This window comes from Perca fluviatilis, chromosome 14, assembly GCF_010015445.1.
Source record: "Perca fluviatilis chromosome 14, GENO_Pfluv_1.0, whole genome shotgun sequence".
NCBI lineage: Eukaryota > Metazoa > Chordata > Actinopteri > Perciformes > Percidae > Perca > Perca fluviatilis.
The window spans coordinates 19,646,899-19,667,393 of record NC_053125.1 but is presented as its reverse complement, the minus strand read 5'-3'; the positions used below and the strand labels follow the sequence as shown (position 1 = coordinate 19,667,393).

The window sequence follows — 20,495 nt, the reverse complement described above, 5'->3', positions numbered from 1 at the left end:
ATATAAAGACAGGTTCTCAATTACCTAACTTTTGGCTCAGTCTTGTAGAAGTGGCCTGTGTCAAAATCAAATTTTCAAGACCTTAAAAAAGTGCTTCCCTGATTTAGCACTGCACTCCTTTTGCCATTGCTGGACTTGTGATAGTGCAAAACGTTTCAAAATCAATGCAGCAGAATCAGAGATAACTTTTAATTCCACACATTCCTCAAGCCACAAAAGGCTTTACTCAGTACAGCTTTTTTCACAAGACCCGTAAAAAAAAATGTTTTGTGAAAGATAAGGCTCTTTCCCTTTTAATTACTTTTGTTTATTTTTGTTCTATACTATATTTCTATCAAAGTGCTTTAAGGCAATTAACACTGATATTGACAAGGCTATTATTCAGTTGATTTATTCAGCACAGAAAATCAACATTCACATTTGTGAAGCCAGACACCAATGATTTTTGTGTTTCTGCCTAAATAATCAAAATAGTCGCAGATGGATTTTCAGTTGATTAACAAACTGATTAACAGATTTAATTGTTCAACTTCTAGAGTAATATTTGGTGCCGTATATGAGGTGTCAACAGGGGCCCCCCAGCAGGATAATCCAGCCATGTACACATTTGTGTCTTTTGTCACTCAGAGATAAATTTATAGATGTCCCTTTTTACACTACAGATAGTCGTGCCACTCAACAAGCGGTTGACTTGTACATTTTGATGCAGTTTCCTGTTTTTAAATGGATCACTTTGTTGTACTCGATCTATGCTCCTAACACTTGTCTCTGAAGGACATTGTCTTTAAAACCCAGATTGTTGGGTAACACTGTACTTGAAAGTATCTACATAAGTGTGACATGACACTGTCATGAACACATGACACTGTCATGACACATGAATCCTAACCCTAACCATAACTTGTCATGCCAAAAATGAATGACACTTACTAAAAGAAGCGTTATGTCATAAACATTTATGACTTTTTATAATGTTTATGACACGTTCATGACATTGTCATGTCACTCTTATGTAGATACCTTCAAGTAAAGTGTAACCGATTGTTGTTTACTGTTGCACTGTGTTTTTTAGGACTGAGTTGATGTAAAAGGTTTTTAATAAATGATCTCATCCAAAGTTCTCTCTCTTGACTCACAAGTCTTTTTCAGGAAGTGTCTGGGTGAGTGGGTGTTAAGCTACGACAATGTATAAACATTTCCATTGCTCTATAAAAATGCGTTCTTCAGCACCTTGTACCTACAGCAATTGGAATTCACTTAACTTAAGAAAAGGTACTATGGAATGATGTAAAGCATAGACACTACAGAATTGAAAAATTATTCCAATTCATTATTTACCCAAAAAGTACATTTGGGATTTTTTTTCAATGTCAAACCAACTGTATGTGAGGACAATAATCAAGAAAGTAAAAAATATATATAAATTTATTAGAATGTATAACCCAACTATAAATATTTAGTCATTGCTGGAAGACGATCGATCAATAATCTTAAAATAACCCATGCTTGTTTTAGTATTTCTTGTGCAAATTTGGGTTTTTCTTCGTCATATGAGATAGTGGCTGTTTAAGCACGTGGTTATGACAAGGCAAAAAGGGAAGTCTCAAAGTCAGTTCGCTTTGCCTCTGTGTTGGAACGATGAAACTTCAAATCCTCCTAACCCTATTAATCCAAGGTAGGTTTCATTTGCTGAAAATAACATTTAGCAGCAGTTGATATGCTTTTTTCAAACTTTATATAGTATGAACTATTTTTAATGACAATTCAGAACAGAATAAGTCGCTTCCTGACTTGCTGAGGCAGAATGAAAATGACTGGGGGACTCCGGTAGATATACATAGCATCTCAATACTAACAACTTTTAACTGCTCAATCAGTTAAAATGTCTTTCTCAGATTTGCTTAAATGTTAATGTCAAAAGGAAGGGTTATTTTGAACATTCATGTTCAAACTAAACTAACTAAAAAAAGTTATATCATAATGTGTTGAAAAAAGTCATACTATAGTATGTTGAAAAACGTAAAGTAATATATTAGGTTGTCATGAAAGAATCATCAAGTCATAGTGTTCTATGGCAAATAAAACTAATAAACAAGTCTTATAGTATGTCAAAAAGTCATAGTACAGTATTTATAGAAAAAAGTCATAGTATAGTATGTTGGAAAAAAAGTCACAGTAAAGTATGTCGAGAAAAAGTCATAGTATAGTATGTCCAAAAAAGTCATAAAAAGTCATATTATAGTATGTTAAGAAAAGTCATAAAAAGTCATAGTATCAAAAGAAAAGTCATGGTATAGTATGTCGAAAAAAAGTCACAATAAAGTGTGTCGAAGAAATAGTCATAGTTTAAGATGTCGAGAAATTAATAAAAAGTATGTCGAAAAAAGTCAACAAAAAGTTATATTATAGCATGTCGAAAAAATCAAAAGAACATCAGAGTATAAGATATTGAAAAAGTGAACAAAATGTCGCTGTATATATGTCGAAAAAAGTGAACAAAAACTCATTATAGCATGTAGGAAAAAGTCATAAAAAGGTCATAATATAGTATGTTGAAAAAAGTCATAGTATAGTATATTGAGAAAAGTGATAGTATAGCATGTCAAAGAAAGTAAACAAAAAGTGATAGGATATTAAGTCAAAAAAAGTGATGTATAGCATGTTGAAAAAAGTCATAAAAAGTTCATAGTGTAGTATGTTAAAAAAGTCGTAGAATAGTATGGTGAAAAAAGTCAACAAAAAGTCATAGTATAGTATATCAAAATAATCAGTATGTCGAAAAAAAGTCGATGGGCCAAATTGATTTATTGCAGTTACGCCCAAACCACACCTAGCTACTTCAGACCAACACATTTTAGATTTGCGTTGGGTGCAAGAGTCATTTATCCCGCCGGTATAATAGCAACAGCGCCTGAGATCCGCCCACAAAGCTACTTGGGATTAACGTTTGATACTTGCGTTTCAGATCACTAAAATAGAGCCCTAGACCAGGTTTTTCCTGGTCAGTGGCGGAATTGTTTTCTGAAACTGCAAAATAGCACCAGGGAACGTTTGCGCCTGAACACGCCTCCTCTTTTCGCTGAACCGCCCCCGGGAACGCAAATACATTCCCTAATTTACCGACGTGCGTCTGTGGAGGGAAAAGTCCGCTGTGCGTCGGGTGCAAAATAGGAACGATACATGCCTCGGTGTACAAAGGCAATTGCGCTGAGTGCAAGTGTTACGCCCCAGTCCAGGGGTGCCTAGGACGCAACATGAAAAGGCTCCATCTTCCCCGTCTCCCAAGTAGCCACAAACAATTAGGTGGTTAGATCAACATATGTATGATTTACATAGAAAATAATATATACATAACATAGATGTATAAGACTTCAGGGTGGCCTACCACAAAAGTAACAAACAAAACAATTATAACTGAGAGATAAGAAACTAACCTAACAAACAAAAGGGCAAAACAAATGACAAAAGACTTACCTCCCTAACAAAAATAGGAGAAACAAGATCAACACGCTGGAGGCCTGTACTACGAAGCAAGATCAACAAGCCCTGGATCTCTTTCAGTTATCCGGCTTCACCTAACCTAACAACCGCGGTCCTGGATAAGCTGTATCACGACGCTGGTTATCAACTAGTTCAATCAACTCAGGGTTTCCCAATCCAGCGGCGCGCGCGTTCACATAAAAGAGGCGGTGTTTGCGCACCACGACCAATCGCAAACATCTACCAAAGCCGCATGTTATATATAAGAAGAGCAAATTATAATTCTACATAAATATGAAGAACACAGACACGGTTTTACAGAGAAAACGCAACACAGTCGCTGCTTCCTAAAACAGGAAGGAAAGCTGGCAAAAAAAATAAATAGCCGACGCTGTAAATGCGTAAATCAACTTTTATATCTTATATCACTTCCCCATCAGTCAGGACCAAGATCTGACCATAATTACACTTGTGCTTTCCATAAACTGTCGTTGCTTTTTAGCCTATTATTTCACTTGCAACCCTGGCAGTGGGAAGCGATCATGAGAGCAAATAAAAAATATATAAAAACATAATTCAAACCGATGTGCGCTCAAGAATTATAAATAGCGGATATGTAATTCCCTCCCTTTAAAATATATATATTTCATAAAAATACCCATCAGGGAATGTTAACGGGGTTGTCGGTCTTTACCAAGAGTCAGGGTCTGTCCGAGGTTTCTTCCCAAGAGGGAGTTTTTCCTCGCCACTGTCGCACTGCTTGCTCTTGAGGGAATTACTGTAATTGTTGGGGCTTTGTAAATTATAGAGTGTGGTCTAGACCTACTCTATCTGTAAAGTGTCTCGAGATAAATCTTGTTATGATTTGATACTATAAATAAAAATTGTAAATAAATGTTTTAACTTTTATGAGCTCACCACTCTCTCTCCCTCGCTCTCTCTCTCTCTCTCCGCACCGAGCTCCGCCTGATCTTCTATAAGAACGGTGACGCCGTTATCAATCGAGTATTGATTGGTCAGTGGGCGGTGCTTTTATACCGGTTGATCTCTGATCTCCAACTTAACCTGCTCCCGACCAGGTTAGGCGTTCAGCATGAGTTACCACGGCGATTGAACCCGATAACAACTGATCCACCTTCGTAGTACAGAAAATCCTGGGTTGAGCCTTAAGTTAGCTCGTTAACAACCAAATCCTGCTTCGTAGTACAGGCCTCGGGTGGTCCACCCTTACTAAACAAACCAAAAGCAAGACCTAATCTAAACCCAAAGTTGTGCAAAGCAAAGGTGGGGAGATGGAGAGATGGGGCGATGGGGCGAAGGGGCGATGGGGAGATGGGGAGATGGGGCGATGGGGAGATGGGGAGATGGGGAGATGGAGAGGATGAGAACTGCCTACTGCTGCCATCTTGACTCCTTATATTGGGATGGCTTCCCCAGCTGCAGCCAATCACAGGGTTGGGCCTGAACTTCTCCACCAATCCTCTTGCGGCTATGGCACACCCCTATTTGCATATAACATTGAACACAACAGAAAAAAACACAGGGCACACACAGCAGACTAAATACACAACATGACCACAGTCATGTTGTGTAACAGCAAGATAGGGCCCATAGTATAGTATGTTGAAAAAAGTCAAAAAAGGGCATAGTTTAGTATGTCGAAAAAAGTCATAGTATAGCGTGTTGAAAAAGTCATAGTATAGTATATCAAAAAAGGTCATAGTATAGCATGTTGAAAAAAGTCATAGCACAATGTATCAAAAGAATCATAGTATAGTATGTCAAAAAAGTCATAGTATAGCATGTCGAAAAACTCATAGTATAGTATGTCAAAAAAAAAAGTCATGAAAAGGTCATGGTATAGTATGGCGAAAAAAGTCAATAAAAAGTCATAGTATAGTATGTCAAAAAAAGACCAAAATAAGTCGTAGTATAGTATGTTGAAAAATGTCATAGTATATTATGTTGAAACATTTCATAGTATAGTATGTCAAAAAAGTCTATAGTATGTTGAAAAAAGTCAACAAGAAATTACAGTGTCAAAAAAGTCATAGTAAAGCATGACGAAAAAAGTCATAAAAAGTTCATAGTATAGTAAGTTGAAAAACATCATAGTATAGTACGTAGAAAAAAGTCATATAATAGTATGTCGAAAAAAGTCATAAAAAAGTTATAGTATAGTACGTCGAAAACGTTATAAAATGGTCATAGTTTGGTATGTCCAAAAAGTCATGAAAAATTCAAAAAGGTCATAGCATAGTATGTTGAAAAAAGTCATAGTATAGTATGTCGAAAAAGTCACCAAAATGTCATAGTTTAGTATGTTGAAAAAGTAAACAAAAAATTATATAATAGCATGTTGAAAAAAGTCAACAAAACGTCACAGTATAGAATGTCGAAAAAAGTCATAATATAGTATGTCGAAAAAAGTCTACAAAAAGTTATATTACAGCAGGTCGAATAAAGTCATAAAAAGGTCATAGTATAGCATTTCGAAAAGAGTCAGAGTATAGTATGTTGAAAAATTTTAACAAAAAATTATAGTATAGCATCTTGAAAAAAGTCATATTATAGTATGTCAAAAAAGTCAAAAATAAGTCATAAGACAGTATTTCAACTTTTGTTTTGTTTGTCACTTTTTTCGTCATTTTTTGTCATTTATGTTGATGCTAAGTCTTTTTTTTCTCCTTTTTTTTACAGTGGCAGTAATTGAATCCCTCAGGGAGGTCTCTGGGTACCTTGGGGATACTGTCACCTTGTCCTCAGGTGCCGACCCATCATGGAATCTTTCCTCAATAGAATGGTCAGTATTCCCAAACAACACCTGGATTGCCACCTACCGCAATGGGAACAAAAACATTGAACGGGTTGATCGGTATAAAGGTCGACTCAGTCTCAACACCTCCTCAGGTAAAGGACAAATCTATCACCTTTCATTGTGAACGAGTCATTATTTTATTTCTCTCGTGTGGATGTCTCTTCATTTTTTTTTTTATTATTAGGTGACTTGATGATCCATAATTTGAACAAAGAGGATGCCATGGAATATACTGTAGACCTCATCAATACTCAGAGACAGAACAAGGGAACCAAAACTAAGCTCACAGTGATACGTAAGTGTGACGAGCGTTAAAAGATTATTGGCAATACACAAAACACCTGCACAATTACTCCAAGCCACAAAAGTTTAATGACATCCTACATGGATCTTCATCAGGTCAAACTGTTTGAAAAATTTAAACCACAACCATATTCATTTTGCACACCAATAGGTCATTGGTCAAAAAGTCATCATCCAATACATCCGAATCTACATCACCCATGTTCAACATTATATATTAAATCCATGTACATTACAGGCCAAAAGTTTGGACACACCTTCTCATTCAAATGCGTTTCCTTTTATTTTCATGACTATTTACATTGTAGATTCTCACTGAAGGCATCAAAACTATGAATGAACACATATGTAATTATGTACTTAACAAAAAAATATATGTAGATGAAATAACTGAAAACATGTCTTATATTTTAGATTCTTCAAAGTAGCCACCCTTTGCTTTTTTATCAATAAGGGAAAAAATTCCACAAATTAACCCTGACAAGGCACACCTGTGAAGTGAAAACCATTTCAGGTGACTACCTCATGAAGCTCATTGAGAGAACACCAAGGGTTTGCAGAGTTATCAAAAAAGCAAAGGGTGGCTACTTTGAGGAATCTAAAATATAAGACATGTTTTCAGTTATTTCACACTTTTTTGTTAAGTACATAATTCCATATGTGTTCATTCATAGTTTTGATGCCTTCAGTGAGAATCTCCAATGTAAATAGTCATGAAAATAAAGAAGCACATTGAATGAGAAGGTGTGTCCAAACTTTTGGCCTGTACTGTACATAGGGTCTTAAACCTTTCTAAAAAGTTGGCATAGCGAAAAGTGAAGTGCAGCCTTAAATACAGTTGAATGAATGATTTCCATCCCCTTATCTTTAATGCTTTTTTTACACAGATATTTGCATATGCACTTTACTCAAAGTTCAGGGTGTTGCTAACACATGTTTTGCTAAGTGTCTCAGGTCATATGGTAATAAGCAGTCAGGTTTTAAAATTGTGTTGTATATATCTTAACGTCTAATCAACCATATCAATTTAAACCCTCTGCAGAACGCCTCAACAAACCGATCATCGAGACTGTCTCCTGTGCATCTGTAAAAGGAGGCTCTTGGTTGTGGCTGCGTTGTTCCTCAAAGGATACAGGCGTTAGCTTGTTGTGGCAGCATACATTGCCCAGTGTTACGCTCTTCAAAATGACAAGTCCTGATGGCAACTCTGCCGATCTTTTAGGATTTCTGAACACCACACAGAACCTTGTCGAATTCACCTGCACCTCCAGCAGGAATATGGAGAAGGAGTCAAGTGTCGTCACTCCAAAGTGTGGTGGTAAGGTCCCAATTAACTTAAAAGAGAAAACATGATATGATATGATGAACTTCATGCCAGTGTGATTCTAAGAAACTCATTTTATTATGTTGTTTTTTCTCCCATGTTGTTACAGATGACAAGCCTCCGTCTCCGTCTCTGTCTCCGGCTCTGTCTCCGCCCAGAGAAAGAAATGTTCTTGTTTTTTTTGTGGGATTCCTCGTGGGAGCTTTACTTGTAGTAATTATATTCGTTTTCAAAGGTAAGAGGTAAACATCATCTTCGTAGGAAGATTCTTAATGATAGAATTACTTCAACTATGTTACCACCAAGAAACAATGGCATTACAACAACTGAATAAAACAACTGAAAGTTGCCATGCTGCAGAACGCTCCAACAGCCTCATAGTACTGTAGAATGTAGATAAGACTCATCTTTTTGAAATTCAGCTACCAATCAGTAAGACCATGGCAGTTAGAGGAAATAACACATTTTGGTTGGTGCTATAACACATCTTTGGAGTGGGGGCCCTTTATAAGTGGTGCTGGGATTATAAAGAATCACAAATATTGGGGGCACTACAACAAAATAGTGATCTGGGGTAGCTATAGCACATCTTGGCAATTCTGCAAAGGCCCCCCAAAAAGGCTTAGGAACCCCAATGTCTATTGTATTGAAAAATAGAATACAAAGGATTAAGGTATACATGCATACTGGATGTGCTTAGGTCATTTTAAAAAGAAAAAAAAGGTGAAACTATGGGTTGTGGTTTCTCTTGCTTTCCGTGCAACACTTTCTTTCCTCACCCATGTCTCATAACCCCTCCTCTTTCCACACTCAGCTCCAGCCCACGCATCAAACCAAGATACAATACAACATTTGTCCTAAAGGTTACAGTTTCCCAAAATGACACCGATATAGCTCCTATCGTTGACTTTACACTGTGTTGAGAACATAGACACATACATGTGACCATAAAAACAGCCCAGCTGTAATTTTAAAGCAATTATGTTGACATTGTTTTTAAATTACAGAACAAATCAAAGCTGCATGGGGACACCTTCAAGGTACAGTACTACTGTATGGAATTCATGTAGCCATGTTCCAATTGAAATTATCACTGTTACATTAATTTATTTGTATTCTCTTTTATTTTCAGGAAAACTGTTTCCATCAAAATAATATCATAATAGCTTGACTTTCTGCTTTGACTGTCCCAGGTTTTGCAGTAACAAGTGGTAACATAATGTCTCTTTTCTACAAAGCCAGAATGACTTCACATACACATGACACAATATATTGAATACATGTACAATCTAATTCAAACCACTAAAACAATTTCAAAATCAAGATAACCAACACAGACACAAACCAAAAGCTTCACAATAATAACATTTTATTGTACAGGTGTTAATGACAGTATTTTATGCATCTTTATTGCAAAACCCTCACTTTTATTTAATTCATTTTCTCTGGTTCTCATGTCTTTTTTCTTTTTTAGTATCCTGTCATGTGAATTTTTTATTTTTTTTTTTTTAAATTTCAACTTTGGAAATTGTGAGGTACTTATATGTATTAATAGGTATTTTTTGTGTGTCTATATACATGTATATGTGTAACAGAGTTTTTTAGTGAGTCCACTTGCCAGGGTTTAATCATCCAATACAAATAGGTGTTATTGACATTCTGTATTGTGATTGGTCAGTGGGCGTCTCCTCTGTATGCCCTTGTACGTGATTTAGCGGTGCCAGTGCAGAAGAGCGTGCCTGTGGTAGGCTGGATCGCACCCAGTCATAAGCACATTTTGATTGTTTCTTTTAATAATATTTCATTTACATGCTATGTTGATATGATGATGTATAAATACTTTCGTGTGATGTAACAACGGCTATGTATACACTGTTTGAAATGCTTATTTCGTGAAATGTAAAGAAAGCTGCTAAGAATGACTGGGTGTGTACGCTGTGTCCTACGTGGCTGACCAGGATATAATTCTTTGTTCACCAGGTACATATTGTATTTTTGTTTACACATTTATTTAATTTAGTGTCGTGTTGTAATATTATATAATAGGCCAGTGCACGAGGAGCGTGCCCGTGAATGACCGTGGGTGTGTATGCTGTGTCCTACGTGGCTGACCAGGATATAATTCTTTGTTCACCAGAATAAATCAGACCAGATTGAGATGCAAGTGTGAAGTCTGCAATTAATACACAACGCAGAGATGATATTGGTTACATATTATCAAGCTTTTTTGATAATTTCAATGCTTAAAAGGGCAAACTATATGTAGATGTAATGTATGCACTAGATATATTGTGCTGTTCTGTCTCAGTGTTTGTTGTAAACTATTTTCCAATGTTATGTACCATTTTGACTGAAGTATTGTAAATACATGTGTGTGGAAGAGTAACATCTGTAACTGTTTGAAGATATATCTTACCATTGTTATGCTGATGACATCCAATCAGGGCTGGACTGGGACAAAAAATTGGCCCTGGCATTTTTGGCCCAGGCGGCCCACACCCACCGTGATTGGTCAGACACATTCCCTGCAGACAGTCCTCTTAAAATATGCGTGCATTCTATGATATGAGTTTCCTAGTGTTCAGCGTTCATGTGATCGTTTTGGATCCTTCAAGAGGGGTGTCAAGACTTATCTGTTGATCTTACACTTAAATAATGAATTCATTCTTAGAGTTATGATTTGTATATTTATGGTATTTTTGTTATTTTTTATTATTGATATTTTATATTGTATTGTCATTATTGTTTTTATTACTATTTTTCTGGACAAAAGTGTCTGCTAAATACAATAACCATAACCCTTTCCAAAAGCTACAATAAAGCTGAGAGTAGTATATGCCCTGGAAAAGAGCTAATTTAGCAATTCAAGGAACACTGATGCTATCAACACTGATTTTATAGATCACACAGACTTTTCAGCTACCCAACAGGCTAACCGCTAGCATTTTCAATGTAAGCTTAGCAGTTAGGTTACCTAGCCACTAACTTTAATGTTACAGCCAAAGTGCTTGTTATGGTTATGACGTGAGGCGCACATAACGCGTGCGCGCGCGCGCCGCACACACACACACACACACACACACACACACACACACACACACACACACACCCTTCCTTCCTGAGAGTCCCTGTTAATTTGCCTACTCCTTACCACATCGTCATCTACTCTCTCTTCCATCTTTTCTTCACTCGCTCTGCACCTCCCTTGCGCTTTAGTGGTCGTTTGTCCATTTTAACGTGAATGCTAAACTTCCAGCAAAACTTTTAGAGCTCGTGACTCAAGGCCGGGAGGCGTGGCCATAGTGGGATTCGTAAATTTGCGGTCCGGAAGGGGGTTCCTGGATTTGATTGGGTCAGGCCAGTGCCAATAAAGAAAATTAACCAATGGGCCGCTGTGAGTTCTTTATGGGCCGGCGCGGCCAAAAAAACAACAAAAAAAAAAGCTAATTTATCGGCAATTCGGCCCAAAAGCGCCTCGGCCCACCGGGAAAATGCCCGGTATGCCAGATGGCCAGTCCAGCCCTGCATCCAATTATATTTATCTTTTAGCCCAGATAGGCTCGACAAACTTTCACTGTTGCACAATTGTTTAGCCTCCATTAACAAATGGATGGCAGACAATTTTTTACAACTAAATTCAGACAAAACTGAGGTGATGATTTTTGCTCCTGACAACATCACCCCTAAGATTAGACAGGCCATTGGGGCTCTATCACTCTTTGACTGTAATGTTGTGCGAAATCTGGGTGTCACTTTTGATAAATCCATGTGTTTTAACAGCCATGTGAAATCTGTGGTTCGTTCCTGTTTTTCCATCTCAGGAACATTGCTAAGATTAGATCTGTGGTTTCTAAGAAAGAGATGGAGATGCTTGTTCATGCTTTTATTTCCTCTCGATTGGATTATTGTAATGTTCTGTACACTTGTTTAAACAAATCATCCATGGACAAATTGCAAGTTGTACAGAATGCAGCAGCAAGACTTCTGTCTAATACCAACAGAAGATCGCACATTACTCCTGTGCTTAAGGCTCTTCACTGGCTACCAATTGGTTTTAGAGTGCATTTTAAAATTTTAACCATTACTTATAGAGCCTTACACGGCCAAGCTCCCTCTTACATCCAGGATCTATTGCACGCACACACTTCTGGTCGCTCTCTGAGGTCTTCAAGTCAAGACCTTTTAACTGTTCCCAGAACACGTTTTAAAACAAGAGGTGATCGTGCATTTTCTGTGGTGGCTCCAAGGCTCTGGAACTCTCTCCCTTTAGCCCTGAGAGCCTTGGACTCTGTTGAAACTTTTAGGAAACACCTAAAGACACATCTTTTTAGACAAGCATTTAGTTAGCAATATGGCTTTGTATTGTATTTTATTTGTTGTTGTTTCTTTTATTTGTTCCTTCTGTAAAGCACTTTGTGACCCTTCTTGTCTGTGAAAGGTGCTATATAAATAAAGTTTACTTACTTACTTACTTACTTACACTTGAAAGAGGTTCTATTAAAGTTTTTCACCAAAATAGCAATAACAATCACCATTAATATGACACTTGTATATGACAGCTGTAATGTTTAACTTTAACCTTTAACCTAAGACAAAACATCTTACATCTACATTTACAATTTTGATTAAAGCATTCTATATTTATGTATGGCATAGTTGTCAAATCTGTAACCGTTTCAAATAACTATCAAGAAATCCCTTGCCCTTATACATGCTTGCAAAACTAATTACAAAAATACAGAGTGACAGTAAATGTTATTTAATATGATCACATTTGCACAGTCTGAAACACTAGGCATGTCTAAGGAAGACATGTACAAAAAATGTGCATAGTACAGTACAAATACAAATATAATCTCTGTATTTACAGAATTTACAAAAATGTCAATACAATTGGAGTATGTAGCTGAAAATATAACAGAAGTTTTTGTTTTTCATTATGATAAAGGGAAGGTGCAATACTCTCTCAAGGCCAAACAGAAAATGTACAAAGTATGACATTGCCTTTTTTCATCATAGTAGCCTTTCCCAACTGTAGCTTTGAGCAAAGTATATCGGCTTACTTAAGTTTTTTACTCAAAGGTAGTCTTGCGTTGCCAGACCTTCCTCCACAGCGCTGCAGAGGAGGATCTGGCTAGTCCACACAGCATTTCGGGATGGGAGAAAACATGCTCTGGTTTATTGGCATTTCTTTAAACCAATCACAATCATCTGCGCCAGTGCTAAGCGCCACACAAAAATGGTGCCGCTGCAAAATAGCCTAGGGAAGCTTGTTTTGGTGGAATATGTGTATATTCAAAATTAGTTTTGGTCTTGCAACAGAAAACTCAGATTGGACAGATAGTCTAGCTAGCTGTCTGGATTGACCCTTCAGAGATCTGAGGAGCAGTTAACCATAGTCCTCATATCCACCGGAGTTTAGAATGCCATCACAAAGAAAGCGGAAGGCGAGAGACACCCAGCCTAAAAAGAGGGACATCCGGCGGAATTTCAGGAGGCACCTTAACAATCCCGGAAGTGTAACATCGTCAATATAGACTAACTGAAAGGTAATTCTAGCAATACATCATGCTGTGATCCACTAGGAAATTTCTTGGTAGGGCGACACCGAAGCTTTCCTCATCCGACTAACCTGGATCTTGTCGTACACCGTCTGGGGCTAGATGTGTGACAAAAGGAGGTTCAAAAACAAACAATAAGAAACATCAGTGTCACAAGTAGATGCAAGACCCGTTGAAATATGAAAAACATGAGGGTACATACAAAAGAATTTACTTAAGCAATGTGTAACTACTCATAATGCATAATGTAATCATATCTTATTTATCAATGTCAAAGATGGACCAGATCAGCACTTTATTTAACTGGCCACAGACATGATGAAGTAATGAAAAGGTGATGTTTAGTAAATCATGATTACAACACTACTATTCAGTTTTGTTGGCCCGTCACTTTAACTCCAGATCTGCCTTTGAAGAAGACATGAATGTCATCAATAAAATCAGAAATCAGGATGATCAAAATACCTTGATTGATGCATTAATTAATGTATTGTTCCTGCATTAAGTCATGCATGAGATATTATTAATGTACATTACTGATAATTCATGAATGAATTCATGCTTTTTCATGCATGAAGTAATGCGTGAATTCATGATAGCTTATTATAGCTTTATTATTATAAAGTGTTGGCGAGCTAGTTTTTCCTGAGGTGGATATTTAATTTCAAAGTCAAACATTTGTGGTATTTTTACTCTTAAATAAAAGCAAGCATACAATCATAAAAACATGTCATTTAAACAATATAAGGGAGGGAGAGGCACACATGCTTTCGTATATCAATTCTCATCTGCAAGAACGTCAAAGATAAAGGTTTTGCTCTTACCCCTGGTGTGACTGTGTTGATTCTGTGATCAATGGTTTCATACAGTGTGCATGGCTTCATGGTCCCCTGGAAGTTTAAATGTTACACATCACAGGGAGAGGAAACAAGAGACAGCAGAGTAGATAAAACATGCATTTCATCCTCTAAAACAAGCATTCCCCTAACAATTCATACATAATTCCTCTTTCTGCTGCAGATGGTGTGTGCAAAGCAATGTGTGCACAGTAAATACATGAGCATACTTACATCCTCAATCGCTACTTCAGAGATATCAGCGTACACGGTGAGGTCATTTGAGTCAGCAACTGGTGGTAGATTTTAATGAAGAAAAAAAACAAAAGAAAAACAATGATATAGAAATAATATGTTGAATTAAAAACTCTGAACATTTTAATGTTAAAAATACACACTGCTATTAAAGATGCCATTTCTTACCTTCTTGTCTTTGTTTGCGGTGACAAACACACACAGTTACTCCAACTATCACGATAATCAACACACAGCCGACTCCTGTCACACTCAGGAGAATGATCGAGTTTTGGCCTGCAAATTATAGTAATATCACTGATATTAATATTGAGTCACAGTAATAGTGATCATTATTGTGCAAGGTCAAATGAAATAAATAAATACATAGGAATACTTTAACAATGAGTGCAAAAACAAATCATAACCCAAATACAAGAAAGCACTTTTTTCAAATAAACTAAAAACTGGGTCACACTCAAAATTTAGAGTTTCAGAATTTTTTTTTTTACAGTGCAATACCAAGTACAGTTGTTTGGCTAATGACTTCCTCAGTGTGCAGGCTCTCGCATCATAAATCTATGATGTATTATTTTAGTTTTACATATCCAAAGACAATTAAAATATCTTTAGTGGTGAGGAAGTAAAGGCATCTTTATTTGTCTTTTATCTTTACTAATCAGAACTACATTGGAGATACAGTGAGTTTCGACTAGTCATAATTTGAATGGAAAAATCTGGAATTAACATTAATCTTTTCATAAACTTCACCCAACCTAATGGCAAAAGTAACTTCAGTCGTACTACACAAGTACTATCAGTCTTTCTCACTGATCTCATAATTGTAGAAAGTATCACTCTGACTGTCATACTGTAATATGAGTCATCCAAATGCATTTAAGGATATCTTTAATATAATTACAGTTAGTTAAGTGAAACCATTTATATATAAAATATTGCCTTACTTCCTGTGCTTCTTTTTCTTCTGCATCATCAATTGTGATTCACAAAAACCTTATTGACCCACTAATAATCACTCCTCTGCACAAACCCGTTTCTGGTGTGCCAGACGTAATGTTTCTGCACGTCTCTGTTTTGGTTGCAGACATCTTACTGACAAACGCCAAAGGCACCAAGCGTCCAAATTTTATGAGATGGGAGGTGAGAATGTGTTGCCCTGTGTTGCCCTGCCCCTACCTGATGCTTGTGGGCTACACTTCACTGTTTCGGTTGCCGACATCTTGCTGACAACATTGGAAATCGTGCAGGAGAATTTTGTGTCTTCGTCCTGAGGTTTGATTGTGTATTCCAGTCCGGGGCCTACTATGGTTTGATTCCTCACGGCCCATGTGTAGGTGATGTCACTGTTGTTGATGTCAGAGGTTGCCTGGCACTCCAGCAAAACTGTACAGGATCCGTTTAAGGTGTGCCACGTAGAATTTGAAACAATTCTGACAGTTATGGGCTCTAATGGAACAGTTTGGAGAGAGAGGGAGAGAGAGAGAGAGAGAGAGAGAGAGAGAGAGAGAGATTTTTCAGCTAATCTCCATCAAAACACCAACAAATGCATCTTCATCAGAACTCAGAACTAGACCCACAGTACAGACCATTCACATCAGAATATTTTCACTGAACAAACTCTTTTGTTAAATTCTATTTCGAAACTAAGATCCACAATCTGGTGGGTTGTCTGTGTTTGCTTCCAAAACACAAATCTGTAGCCCAAAAAGCAGATTATCTTTTAAATATCAGAAAAGAAGCAAGGAAAGTCCCAGACTACGGATGGACTCAGTGACTACACACTATAAGTATAAAAGCATAACAAATATAGGCACAAAGAAATGATAGTGTGTGGACACAGTTTATAAGATTTTATATTTAAATAAATATGCCAATATATTATTATATTATATTTAACATTATTAAACTATGATGATCAATGGAGCACAGAAAACAAGCACATAAAGAAAACCTCTTCATGAGTTCTCTCTGCTACCATTATTATGACATCTGTTCTATAAGAACAAATAAATCAACAATTATTAGGTTACTTGGTTATGTCTTACCATGAACTTTCAGAGTGACAAAGACTGTTCCCCTTTGGCTGTCACCCACACCCTCTGAGAGAAAACTGAAATTACCAGAGTCTTTGAGAGTCAGTCTTCTCAGTGTTAAACTAAAGTTTGTGGGGTTTAGGTCTAATCTGCCCTTGAACTGATGTTCTCCAGAGACATTATCTTTGTCTGCTATTATTGATCCTTTATATTTCCATCTTGCCGTTGTAACCCCTTCAGTTGGTAAGCATGATGAAAACTCTACGGTGTCTCCAACTTTTTTATGGATGACACGTTGACAACTGGAAGCCTTCACATCTGAAACACATGAGCAAACAACAGAGTGTGACTGTCAAATTAGTTCCATAACATTAGGGGAGAGGTTTAGATATTCATAGTGCAAGAGCAAAAAAAGAACAAAATTACCTACTGCAACCATAACATCTAGGCCTAGTATGCAAAGTGTAATAGTACATGCAAATCTACCTCACATAAAGTAGCATAGAAAAGCAGAGCATAAAATTACATAAAACATACTACATTTAATTCCAACATATACGATAAAGACACAAAATGGCATAAAATATTGATATAGCATGAATGACATCATGACGTGGCATGCCACCAGCTAAAAAAATAAAATGTCTTTCTTTGTTTGTGTTCTGTTTCCTGCCAACAGTCACCATTGGTCTTCTTTCATGACAATCACCTTCCCCTAACCTTAACAAATATTTTAGTTACCTGCCTTAACCGTTATATTAGGGAGGCAGCATTGAGAAATGCTCATATGAGTCATGTTTGAATAGTCATATGTATGGGTTGTTGGAGCTGCATTGACGTTCAACCTATTTTGTCATTTAGAAAAAAAGACTTACTAAGATTTTATTTTCAGATTGCCAACTGAAAATAAAAACTTGGCTCAATGGTAGTTATGTCGTGTTTGGTAAGCCAATTGAACCTGCAGAGTCAGAAAAGAATGTATCCATTAGCAGCTAAAACTATTGCCAGTTTAATATTTTAGCCCTACAATAGTCTTTAAAGCTGGCCAGGTTACCATATGTTATTTTCAAGAAAGAAGCAGCATACCCACAGACTGACCTCAGTGACAAAGGCACCACTAAAGCTGCTTTTTTTCTGTCCTGCTCATCACTTTCTGTCAGTGCTGCTGCTAGAGGATACTCAGGAAATGGACAGGTCACATGTTTCTGCTGTCAAGTTTTGTGAGAAACAAGCTCACAAGCTTTTCCAATTTAACAAGAACTACTTGCTACCGCTTGCTAGTGACTAAATATTAAGACAATATTGAAACACAGATGGCTTGTATCTGTGAGCACAGACAAGTTTTTAACACTTAACATAGACTCCCCTACTTCTGCAAATACTCTGAGAAAGTCCACATCTCTTTGTTCCTGTAAGCAAGATGTGTATGTAAGACCAGAATATATTATTTTATTAGGTGTTACAATATAACCAATCCTCTTTTCAAAAAACAAGCAAAGAGGAAGCGACAGGAACGGAAAAAATGTCTCCTGAATTGCGTAACATTTTAAAGTTAGCCAAGGAGATGCAGCAGGAAATTTGCTGACACATAGTGTACCAAAAAATGCAAAGCATATCCGCAAATAACCTAAAACCACAAGATACAACATGTATTGTATCTTATGATATATTATCAAATATTTTGCCCACTTATCATATTCCAACAAAAAAACGTTGTGAGTTCAAATTTCCAATAAATGTTGAGCAACATGAGTATAACGACTTTTTTGTTTTTTTTATCAGGAGAGAACAATTAATGCTTTTTAAGCATTAAAGAGTTGGTGCATTGAAATAATTTCTTCAATTTACGTAGATGTCCCAGTTCTCAGTATATTTCTGCTATAGCTTTGAAGCCACAGCTGCTTTCTCACTGGTGCTTTTAGACCTCTTGCATTTGCAAACAAACAAGACGCAAAGACTGCAGGCATCCAAGGAATACGCCTCATTTACTGACATGTCATATCCAGTAAATCCTGCATTCTTCACTTAAATGCTCTATTCAAAGCACATGACAGAGCGCATCCGGCAAACAAATAGTACTTTAAAATAAACTTTACTAGCAGAGGTGTACGTACCCTGGAGGCAGACCCCAAGAAGTAGCACAGTAATGTATTTAAAGAAGCAGCTCAGGCAACCACCAGCCATCTCTGTGGGGAGAGGAACAGCGTCTGTTTCCTCTTCTGGTCTATCAAACTGTGCCGTGACACAAGTCAGAATGGAGAAAAAAAAATACACAGGGTGGATGATGGGGGAGGTCTCTGCCAACGATAAAGAAACAGAAAAAGGAGTTTGGCATGATATACTGTGAGATTAACTTCAAATCACAAAGGACACAACTGCAAGGTGTTAAAAGATTCTTTGTTAAATCACAGCCAGCTATTACAATTACACTATTTGTTTCCACTAGGTGACCAAACAGACAACAAAATGTTCAAGATTGGCTAATTTTGCTGTAAACTCTGGTATTCAGCATAGTCCTACCCTGAATTAACTCAAGCTAACAAATAATGTATCTACTGACTACTGCAAGCACCCATATCTGAGCTAGATGTGTGAAGATGCAAGATACACATCTAATAAAACCTGAGCAGGAAGAACTTAGCCACATCCTTTCATCATGATAAGGAGATGCTAAAGAGATTACTGTTTCACACTGGCCAAGGGTAAATGTCACCAGAAACATCTTAGAGCATGTTCAGTACTCCAGTAGAAATACTTAGAGGATTGTTGGGTGGTAGTTTAAAAATGTGGATTTTCAGCCTGCAGCAGAAGATAGGCAGTGACTGTTCTGACTTCAGTGGGGAGTTTATTCACCACTGTGGGGCCAGAACAGATAAAAACCACAGGGTCTACTGAGAGAAGGTGCGGCCATTATAGTCCAAAGGCAGAAAAAGTGCAATGGGCACACTGGAGTGTAGAGAGGAAGGAGCAGTTCCCTTTATACTCCAGAGTCTTGAATTTAATTTAAGCTGCAACATGGAGCTACTGTGAAGAACAGAGAAGTGGAATAGCGTGCAAAAACGTGTGGAGGTTGAACTGTAGGATGCAGCATTCTGGCTTCAGAAGTCTGATGGAAGAGGCAGGGATTCCAGCAAGGAAAGGGGTTTCAGTAGTCGGGAGAAGTTTGGACATGATTAGTGTCAGGATAGATACCTGCACTGCTTCTCTCGTAGGGAAGGGGCCAATACGCCTTCTATTCTGAACAGGAGGAATCGTTAAGAGCAGGCTACTGCCGCCATTTTTGCTGAGAATATCAGTCGACAATGACAATGAGTACCTATTTATAGAGAAGCCAAAGTGACTGGCAAAGTGCTATTGGATAAGAAGAAAATAAAAAGAGATGAAATGGACAGGTCTGTGTGTGGGCACCACTTCCCTTGAAAGAACATAGGCTCAGCCTTGTCCTGGTTAAAGATTTAGTGCGTAAATTGATATTAAAGAACGTCCGTTACATTCAAGCCGTTGCCAAATGAGTTGCTACAAAGCTAATTAAGACTATCAGCTCCACACAACTCTCTCTGTATCTCTCAGAATGGCTATGTTCAGAAGATTGTGTTGTCCGAAGACTTTCCCACACAGAAACTCAAGTGAAGAAAATGACCTTTTCTGAAGAGTTCATCATGTTCTTTTAATCCTGTGTCATCTTTGGCTACTAGCAACTGCTAGAGTGGAGGGGAGGGTAAAAGTGGGGGCGCTTGCTCTATCACGGAGGGCTTGTTTCAAGTGGACGCGCCAACAGTTTTGTTGTCATTACTTAGAATTCCTCATGGGGAGCAAAAACTACGCACTATAGCTTAAAGCTTCAAATATCTGCAAGGCACATAGGCCTACCTACCTCTCTCTGAC

General features: G+C 37.4%; 2 protein-coding genes across 3 annotated transcripts; one reads left to right on the top strand and one right to left on the bottom strand.

Moving 5' to 3' along the window:
• The first annotated feature begins 1,601 nt into the window (after positions 1–1,601).
• si:cabz01074946.1 lies at positions 1,602–10,311 on the top strand. 2 transcript variants are annotated; one of them, XR_005641381.1, is made up of 7 exons: positions 1,602–1,675; positions 6,181–6,390; positions 6,483–6,593; positions 7,644–7,919; positions 8,035–8,160; positions 8,740–8,965; positions 9,058–10,311. XR_005641381.1 is itself a non-coding variant. In XM_039821372.1 (7 exons), exons 1-7 carry the CDS (start codon positions 1,639–1,641, stop codon positions 9,078–9,080), a joined length of 816 nt encoding a protein of 271 aa, XP_039677306.1. In that variant the 5' UTR covers positions 1,602–1,638; the 3' UTR covers positions 9,081–10,311. The 2 variants fall into 2 exon arrangements, 1 of the variants encoding a protein (XP_039677306.1); XM_039821372.1 differs by having other exon boundaries at positions 8,933–8,965.
• Positions 10,312–11,793: 1,482 nt separating this feature from the next.
• On the bottom strand, positions 11,794–18,838 carry LOC120572482. Its single transcript, XM_039821820.1, has 7 exons — positions 18,725–18,838; positions 16,623–16,928; positions 15,754–16,023; positions 14,746–14,853; positions 14,557–14,615; positions 14,311–14,376; positions 11,794–13,584 (listed from the first exon to the last, which is right to left on the bottom strand). Exons 1-7 carry the CDS (start codon positions 18,792–18,794, stop codon positions 13,507–13,509), a joined length of 957 nt encoding a protein of 318 aa, XP_039677754.1. The 5' UTR covers positions 18,795–18,838; the 3' UTR covers positions 11,794–13,506.
• Positions 18,839–20,495: the final 1,657 nt, after the last annotated feature.